The sequence below is a fragment of the Arachis stenosperma genome, chromosome 5 (assembly GCF_014773155.1).
Source record: "Arachis stenosperma cultivar V10309 chromosome 5, arast.V10309.gnm1.PFL2, whole genome shotgun sequence".
In the NCBI taxonomy this organism is placed as follows: domain Eukaryota; kingdom Viridiplantae; phylum Streptophyta; class Magnoliopsida; order Fabales; family Fabaceae; genus Arachis; species Arachis stenosperma.
The window spans coordinates 71,697,768-71,707,692 of record NC_080381.1 but is presented as its reverse complement, the minus strand read 5'-3'; the positions used below and the strand labels follow the sequence as shown (position 1 = coordinate 71,707,692).

General features: G+C 35.2%; 1 protein-coding gene across 1 annotated transcript; it reads left to right on the top strand.

The window, feature by feature from the left end:
* The first annotated feature begins 1,590 nt into the window (after window positions 1-1,590).
* LOC130980888 (uncharacterized) lies at window positions 1,591-2,567 on the top strand. Its single transcript, XM_057904533.1, has 2 exons — window positions 1,591-1,950; window positions 2,049-2,567. The coding sequence occupies exons 1-2, from the start codon at window positions 1,591-1,593 to the stop codon at window positions 2,565-2,567; spliced, it is 879 nt and encodes a 292-aa protein (XP_057760516.1).
* The last annotated feature ends 7,358 nt before the right edge of the window (window positions 2,568-9,925 follow it).

The following is a 9,925-nucleotide window of genomic DNA, read 5'->3' as shown; positions in this document are numbered from 1 at the left end:
GGATTGATGGAGTCTAAGGTGGCCATGGTCCCTCCAAATTTTTTTTAAAAAATTAGTAAATAGTAATGATTAATAATATTAAATATTTTTTATATATAATATTAAAAAATATAAATTATAGAATTTTGTAAATTAAAATAACTAAAAACTGCATTATATATTGGATATTTGGATTATTGTTGCCCTTCTTAACAAATAGCCCATTCTAATAATTAATAAAAATAGTTTTATTATATTAGCCTAATAGACAATAGCCCATATTATTAATTAAAGTAGCACTAGTATTTTTCAAATATTTTTTTCAAACCATCAGAGGCATCATCGCCACTTTTCTCTCTTTTTTAGTGGCTCCCATTTGTACAGACTTTTGGTCTTCTACTCTTCTCATTCTAATTTTCTTTCTATACCAAAACAAGACATATGAAGAAAAATCATTGAAGATTTGAAGTGAATAGCAAAATATTAACCATTGAATACACAACAAAGACTCAAAGAGGTATATCTCAATTTTTTTAGTTAATAACAATGTCAAGTATTATTTACATTATTTATTTAAAATAATTAATTTATTTTTTTTATAATGGACAGTGTTCAAAGATTGAAGTGAGGGCAAAACTCAATAGAGTTATTTTTGGGTGAGACTTGGAACAAAAAATAATCAGGTAAATCAATAACTTTATTTTTGGTTATTATATATTTGTGTTTCTAAAATTATTTGTTATTGCTCAATAGGTTTAATATTTTTTTTAAAAAAAAGTAACATATATGCGATTATTTTTGTTTTTTTTTTGTAGATAGTTCAAGTTAAATTAAAAATGTCAAAGATGAAAACAATTCACTCATTTTTCAAGAGAAAAGAGAGGATATATGATGAACAAAATTCACCTTCAGATTATTTGTGTAATGTTCAAAATATTATTGAACAACCTAAGATACAACATGTGACACAACTTATTGAGCAAGATATTCAACTCCCTGCTTCTAAAATAACAAGGACTGAAATAGATCAAGTTAATATTGATACATTGATGCGTGATCCCGAAAAGCGTCTGTAAATTTGGAGTTATCCTATCAATCAACAAGATGAAATCTGTAGAGCATATATAAAGTTTGGACCATATCAATTTATTATGGATGAGTACCCTCTTTCTGGTCTAGAAAGTCATCCACGTCGTTTCAAAGCTCATTGGTTTAAGAGTTTTTCTTGGCTAGAATATTCGCCAGAAGTGGATGTTGCTTTTTGTCTTCCATGTTATTTATTTTCTAGAAAATCAAGTCTATTCACATCAAGAGGATTTCACAATTGGAAAAAAGTGAATAATGGAAAGGATTGTGCATTTTTATCTTATGTGGGTAAATCTCTTAATTCTCCTCGTAATATTGCTGTTAAGTCTTGTAAAGATTCGCTTAATCAATTATGTCACATTGACAAAGTATTGGCTAAACAAAGCTCACAACAAGTTTTAAGCAATATATAAACTGCGTCTTAAAACCTCTATTGCTACTGTTAGATGGTTAACGTTTCAAGCTTGTGCTTTTAGGGGACATGATGAGAGTCATGAGTCTCAGAATCGAGAAAATTTTCTTGAAATGTTAAAATTATTAGCTTTTTACAATAAAGAAGTGGATGCAGTTGTCTTGGAGAATGCTCCTCAAAATGCAATATACATATCACATTCTATTCAAAAGGAAATTCTACATGTTTTTGCTAGAAAAGTGCAAAATGAAATTCGTAATGAGATTGGTAATACAAAGTTTCGTTTGATTGTTGATGAAGTTAGAGATGAATCTAAAAGAGAACAAATAGCACTTGTTGTTAGATTTGTTGATAAGCATGGATTTGTCAAAGAAAGGCTAATAGATGTTATTCATGTTAAAGATACTACTTTTGCTACTCTAAAACAAGAGATTTGTTCTGCATTATCTCATCATAATCTCAACATTCAAAATGTTTGAGGTCAAGGGTATGACGGGGCTAGTTACAAGCTTTAATTATTCAACAATGTCCTTATGCATATTATGTTCATTGCTTTGCTCATCAATTACAGCTAGCTCTTGTTGCTGCGGCTAAAGAAGTTCTTGATGTTCATGCTTTTTTTCAAAGTTTGAGTAATATTATCAATGATGTGTGCTCTTCTTGCAAACGCAATGATGAATTACGATCTACTTATGCAACTGAAATTTCCCATTTAGTTGCAACTAATCAAATTGAAACAGGAAGGGGAGCAAATCAAATTGGCACATTAAAAAGATCAAGAGATACCAGGTGGAGCTCTCACTTCAACTTAATTTGTAGCCTTTTATGTATGTTTAGAGCAACAATTTCAGTTCTAAAAGATTTGGCTACTAATGGATCTACATATTCTCAACGTGGTGATGCTACTTATGCTCCTAAATCTTTATTATCATTTGATTTTGTTTTTATTTTGCATATGATGAAAGAAATCATGGAAATCACTGATAAACTTTGTCAAGCATTGCAACAAAAATCTCAAGACATTTTGAATGCTATGCATCTGGTTTCTAGTACAAAGTCATTGATTCAACATTTAAGAGTAAGGGTGTAATCGGTTCGGTTTGGTTCGATTTTGGACTGAAAATCAACCGAACTGACTTGATCGATTCAACAATGATACCAACCATTCGGTTGGCTGCTGTTTGAACAACCGAACCGAACCAAACCAAACCAACAGCGGTTTGGTTCAGTCGGTTTTTTTGGTTTTTTTACACCTAATGATCAGAATTTAAATTACCATAAAATGAAGTTTAAAACCTTCAATAAACTAGAATCACAAGAGTGTATCACATCCAAATTCAATACAAATTCAACTTAATTAAACATAAAACAAAGACAATTAAAAATGTCTAGCAAAACAACAAAAATAAACACACTTTAAACCGAAACAGTCACTTTAAAACAAATAAAAACCAAATAGTCACCATGCTTAATCTGAATCCACACCAGAATCATCATCATCTTCTCCGGTTGGTGCAATTTCTACAAAAATAAAACAAAAAATCATTATAGATTATAAACAAAATATAGATTATAAATTATAAACATAAACCATGAAAGGAACTGCAAATTTCTTTTTTGCATACCTAATTCAAGTTTCTCAAACTCTTCAATAAGCTCCTCAAAATCAGTTGTCATTGGAGAAGCACGAAGCCAACTTCCTATAGTTGTTAAGCATTCTTCCACCAGTGCTAAAAGCTGATTCTGAAGCAACAGTCGAGACCGACATTGCTAAGACATCTCTAGATATTTGGGATAAGATAGGATATTTGCTAGAATTTACCTTCTACCGATTCAATATGTCAAAAGTATTTTGATTACGAGGCTTCTCTAAACCATCCATCAAATACAAATCCACCTCATTCTTGTTGATGATCTCATGAAAATGCACCTCCTTGAAAAAATCAAGTACAAATATCACTAAAAATCCCACTAAAGTTATATATAGTGTTGAAAAAATATTGCAGAGTGTAGACTAGGATTTTGAGATTACTTAGACATGGTGAGTTTATTGATAATATATACATTAATTACTATAAAAAAATTATAACCAAGGAAAAATTCTAACCTCCGAAAAAGACATTGTTCAGTTGCTTTTTGCAAAAGAGGGCTTGGCGATGGACTGCTGCTCGGTGACAGACTGCTGCTCGGTGACGGACTGGATTAGAGTGCTGCTCGACTTAAGGTTTGTTGCAACGGCAACCCTGCGACAGCGATGAATGGACGACTTCCAGCGACGATAGGCGACTTCCTTGCCGGCAGACGGCACTCTCTAGCTCCCTTAGGCTCTCCTTCTTTCAAGCATGGAGGTCGGAGGTGGAAGAATGGGAGATGGAAGTGTTTTGTGGGTGTGCTGCGTGTAAAAGGAGAAGAAGAAAGTTAGGGATGTGGATGATTGGCTCTTTTATTCCTAGGTTAAAGGACAACTTAGTAAAAATACACACAACTGAACCCTCACTCTTTGGTTCGGTTCGGTTTCAGCAAAGACAATTGAAAACTGAACCGAACCGATCGGTTTAGGTAAAAAAACAACAAAAAACCAATTTTTTATTCGGTAATTGTAAATTTCGGTTTGGTTTTGCGATAATTTTCGATTTGGTTTGGTAACTTACACCCCTAGTTAAGAGATAATAGTTGGGGAGCACTTTTGGAGAAAGTTAGTTCTTTCTGCAATGATCATGCTATTCAGATACCTGATAATGGATGCTTCTTTTAGTGACATAATTCGGTCTCGTCGTAAAAAGGATGTTGTCACTGTTGAACACCACTACCGTGTTGACATTTTTACTAGCCTGATAGATTTTTAATTGAAAGAGCTAAATAGTAGATTCAGTGAGCAAGCAATCGAGCGTCTCATATTGAGTACATCTTTGGATCCTAAATATGCTTTCAAGTTATTTAGTGTTTGCAACATATGCAAAATCTTGCAAAGAATTTCTATTCTTTAGATTTTTCGGAGCAAGGAAAGATTTAATTGGATTATGAGTTACAACATTATGAACTTGATGTGGTTAAAGCTCCAAATTTTCAGAATTTGTCTACTCTTGCTGAATTGTGTCAAAAATTAATGGAGACAGGAAAATCAAATATGTATCCTTTATTTGATAGATTGATTCGTCTTGTTTTGACTCTTCCTGTGACAACAGCAACAACTGAATGAACCTTTTCAGCTATGAAGATTATTAAAACAAGGCTTCAAATTAAGATGGAAGATGAATTTTTAGCAGATTATATGATTGTATATATTGAAAAGGAGATTGCTTCAAAATTCACTTCAGAGATGATAATTGATGATTTTAGTTCCATGAAGCATCGTCGAGCAAGTTTAAAAATACCAAAATCTTAAAGTATGTAGTTGAACATTGACTTTTATATAATATAATTACTCCTTCAATATATATGCTACAAATCATATTTTGTTAATTTTTTGTTATATTTTAAATTTAATTGGCCCCCCTATTATGAAATTTCTGGTTCTGCCACTGCTTGTAATTTTGAAAGAGGATTAGATCCTTATCCATTAGCTCAAGCATAAAAAAGCTACTAATCCTCTTCTTGTATTTTTTTTGTATTTTTGGATTTTTCAAAAAGAAGAGGCACACAAAAAATACAAATAGAAAAAGTTCATACCTGATGTGGTGTGTGATGTGTATGAAATTTGTGAAGGTTCGGGTGAGAAATTAGAAATATACGAAAAATTTAACGTCGAAAAAGGTGTATGGGAAAATAAACCAAATTTGGTGTAATAATTAATAAAGGTGTTCTTGTATGGATACCTGAAGGGAGAGCTCAGTCCCTGAGAGTCGACGCCGAGTTGTTATCTTTGGTGCCGACCTTCGAGCTTTGTGGAAGTCCGAGCTTTACTTCGAGGGTATGTCCAATTATGAAAAGCGTGAGCTAGGAATAGAGAGGAGTGTACCTACAAAGACACTCCGAAGCTTAAGTCAGTATTGAGAATTCAATGTATCTTTAAGGAGAAGATGTTATATCTTTATAGGCCGAGTAAAATAAGTCGGTTATGCTTTTGTTTCATTGTCTGAATTGAAGAATAATAATAAGGCTTTAACGGGTGATGATGTCTGGTCTGACGTTATGATTCTAGTATGTAGGCCGTTGAACTTGGTTTGTAACGTGTAACACCAATCTGTGTTTTATTTGGCCAAGTTATGAGTCATTATGCTGAGTTATGACTTGACATTTGTAACGGTCAGATCATAGCCCCCAAGCTTAGCCTGGGAATGTATTTAATGAAGCATGTTGAGCTTGTAATGAATCATAAGTCGGCCATTGAGTGAGTTCATAACTCGGCCAAAATAGGGTTGGAGCCCCCAAGTCAAGATGCTTTATTAAAACATTAATTAAGAAATAAACAATTGGAAAAAGTAACAGTTATAAATGAAGAGAGAGGTAAGTTATGATAGCATTAAGAGGTTTGTAATTTCCAATGCCACTTGGACCGATTGAGTTGATTGATGGAGTTGACATAGGGAACTTAACTGGTGGGGGTTACTTGTGGGTAACTGCATTGGAATGCAAACAGCTTTGTTGTTGGAGTATCATTTCACTTTGGATTAAAAGTTGGTTGTGCAAGTTCTTGGGAAAGAATGAGCAAACAAGGTTGGTTCTAGTTTTTCCTTTTTCCTCTGTATTTTTCTTCTGCAGCTTTCGAAATTTGTTTGCTTGATATGGGTTTTGAGAGAGAAAAAGAGAAGAGGGAGATGGTGGACTGGTCAGACAATTGGGTGAGTGAGGATGTGAAAATACGTACATCACTGTTGATAAACCCCAATTTTGTGGTTTATCTTGTGCTTATTTTAGGGAATTTGATTACCTTTTCTCACATTTATCCAATGAAATAGCATGGTTTTGATTATTCTCTTTTATTTGTGCTTAAGTGTGAAAACATGCTTTTTAGCCCCTTAAATTGGTGATTTTGATTCACCTTAATTCCATTCGATGCCTTGATGTGTTTGTTGAGTGATCTCAGGTTCATAGGGCAAATATTGGATGGAAAAAGTGAAGAGACAAGCATGCATAGTGGAGAATCCATGAAGAAACAAGGATTTGGGATGCTGAGATCGACGCGCACGTGCAGCAGACGCGCACGTGCAGCAGACGCGCACGCGTGGATACGAGGTCGTATGGCGACGCGCGTGTACATAACGCGTACGTGTGGATGGAAAGTTGCCAATGGATGTGTACGCGTGACCCACGCGTACGCGTTGATGTTCACACGTGACCTCATTAAAGTTAATCCGCTGGGGTGAATTCTGGGCTTGTGAGTTTTGAGCCTAATTGTGTGGTTACATCTTATAACCACTTATTTTCCTTCTTGTGTGCATTATTCTCTTTCTATGATTGTAATCTTTGATTTGTTTGATTCTTTATGTCCATTATTCCATGTATATATGCACTTATATGATTGAGGCCATCATTTCAATCAGCTCACTTACCCAAATAGCCTACCTTTTGTCTTCTATTGTTAGCCAACTTTGAGCCTACGATTAACCCACTTGTTCTTAATTTAGCACATTACAAGCCTTAAAGCGAAAAACAATGAATGTCCCTTATTTGGATCTTTGATTAGCTTGGGCTAGTGAGTGTGTATCATTCAAGTGTGGGGAAACTTGGGACATTGGTTGGGAAAATGTGTGTGTGTTGGATTTTTGCTGAAGATCTTGGGAATCGGGTACATGCTCATGTGTTAATGAAATGTAAAACCATATACATTGATACTTTTGTGTTTCCTTTATGGAAAAAAGAAAAAAAAAGAATGATGAGAAAATAAAAAGAAAAAAATATATATCAAAAGAAAAGAAAAAAAAAGAAAAAGAAAAAGAAATAAAAAAGGGACAAAATGCCCCAAGGTAAAGTTCAATAAAGTCAATGCATATGAGTTGTGATAAAAAAAAAGAGAATGCATGAGTATGTGAAAAAGTGAAGAATAGGTAGTTAGGTTAGCTTTGAAATTATATAGGTTGTCATAGGTTAGGTGGGAAGTTTAAGTTAATCAAAGATTCAAACTCTAGTCCATTTGACCATATGCATCCTACCTTGACCCTAGCCCCATTAAAACCAATGAGAAAGACCTCATGATACTTGTATGCATGCATGAAATAATTGTTGATTGTTAGATGAAAAACAAATCTTGGAAAGCATGATTAGGGGAGAATTGATTGAATCAACCCTAAACACTTGAGCGACTAGAGTGCAAACACTTCCGGTGAGGGTTCGATTGCTCAATTACATGTTTTCACCTAGAATCATCACTTTTCTTGCAAGTTTATAAAATCTTTAATAACTCAATTTAATTGTGGGTTTGACTTGTGGTGGACGAAATTGTGATTCAACATTCTTAAGTTGTATAAATTTTATTCTATCTTTTGAGCTTTGGCATATACCCTTAGGGCACTGTTTATTTATTATTCCTTTTGGAAATTGACCTTCCTTCACAACTCCGTTCAACTAACCAGCAAGTGTACTGGGTCGTCCAAGTAATACCTTACGTGAGTAAGGGTCGAATCCACAGAGATTGTTGGTATGAAGCAAGCTATGGTCACCTTGCAAATCTCAGTTAGGCAGATTAAATCTGTTTATGGTGAGTTCGAAAATTAATAATAAAATAAATAATAAAAAGGGATAGAATACTTATGCAGATTCATTGGTAGGAATTTCAGATAAGTGGAATGGAGGTGCTGTAGAGCTCACGGACGCCTGCTCTCCTATTCCTTCTACTCAATCCTTCTTACTCCTTCCCATGGCAAGCTTTGTATAGGGGTTCACTATCAGCTGTGGCTACTTTCATTCCTCTTGGGGAAATAACCTGTGCGGCTGTCACTCGCACAGCTAACCAGTCTGGAGGCATCACCCATGGTTGATAGCTACATCCCATCCTCGCAGTGAAAGCTAATGCACGCACTCTGTCACAGTACGGCCAATCACCGGTTGGTTCCCGCTCCTACTGGAATAGAATCCCTCTTTTGCGTTTGTCACTAACGCCCAGCAGGTTAAAGTTTGAAGCACGTCACAGTCATTCATTACCGGAATCCTACTCGGAACACCACAGACAAGGTTGGACTTTCCGGATTCCCAGGATCCTACTCGGAACACCACAGACAAGGTTGGACTTTCCGGATCCTCATAAATGCCGCCATCCATCTAGCTTATACCACGAAGATTCTGTTGGGGAATCTAAGAGATACACGTTCAAGCTTCTTTGCATGTAGAACGGAAGTGGTTGTCAATCACGCGCGTTCATAAGTGAGAATAATAATGAGGGTTATTAACTCATCACATTCATCATGTTCTTGGGTACGAATGAATATCTTGGAATAAGAATAAAAGAGGAATTGAATAAAAGAAAATAGAACTTCATTAATCTTTGAGGTACAGCAGAGCTCCACACCCTTAATCTATGGTGTGCAGAAACTCCACTGTTGAAAATACATAAGTGAAAGGTCCAGGCATGGCCGAATGGCCAGCCCCCTAAACGTGATCACAGGATAGAAAATACAATCCAGGATGTCTAATACAATAGTAAGAGGTCCTATATATACTAGACTAGCTACTAGGGTTTACATGAGTAAGTAATTGATGCATAAATTCACTTCCGGGGCCCACTTGGTGTGTGTTTGGGCTGAGCTTGATCAATCCACGTGTAGAGGCATTTCTTGGCATCAAACTTCAGGTTATGACGTGTTTTGGGCGTTTGACTCCGGATTATGACGTTTTTCTGGCGTTTAACTCCAGACAGCAGCATGTACTTGGCGTTTAACGCCAAGTTACGTCGTCAATATTCGAATAAAGCATGGACTATTATATATTGCTGGAAAGCCCTGGATGTCTACTTTCCAACGCCGTTGAGAGCGCGCCATTTGGAGTTCTGTAGCTCCAGAAAATCCATTTCGAGTGCAGGGAGGTCAGAATCCAACAGCATCAGCAGTCCTTTTGTCAGCCTTCTTCAGAGTTTTGCTCAAATCCCTCAATTTCAGTCAGAATTACCTGAAATCACAGAAAAACACACAAACTCATAGTAAAGTCCAGAAATGTGAATTTAACATAAAAACTAATGAAAACATCCCTAAAAGTAGCTTAAACTTACTAAAAACTATATAAAAACAATGCCAAAAAGCGTATAAATTATCCGCTCATCAACTTGGTTGTTAATACCTCTAGCCCTTATGCTTATATTGGTTTTCTTGGGAATTGATTTATTTTGACCAAGTAATTGCATTCATATAGATAGTTGCATTTAAGTAGATTGCATTTAGATAGTTTGTTGCATTGAATAAATGTTGATACCCTTTGTTTCCTTCTTGGTTAAGCATGAGGACATGCTTGGTTTAAGTGTGGAAAGGTTGATAAACCCCAATTTTGTGGTTTATCTTGTGCTTATTTTAGGGGATTTTA

Bases quoted from the DNA above. Each gene is read 5' to 3' on its own strand.
- LOC130980888 (XM_057904533.1), top strand. From the start codon at position 1,591: ATGTTAAAATTATTAGCTTTTTACAATAAAGAAGTGGATGCAGTTGTC. The intron at 1,951-2,048 runs GTTTGAGGTCAA...CATCAATTACAG, and splicing joins ATAATCTCAACATTCAAAAT to CTAGCTCTTGTTGCTGCGGC.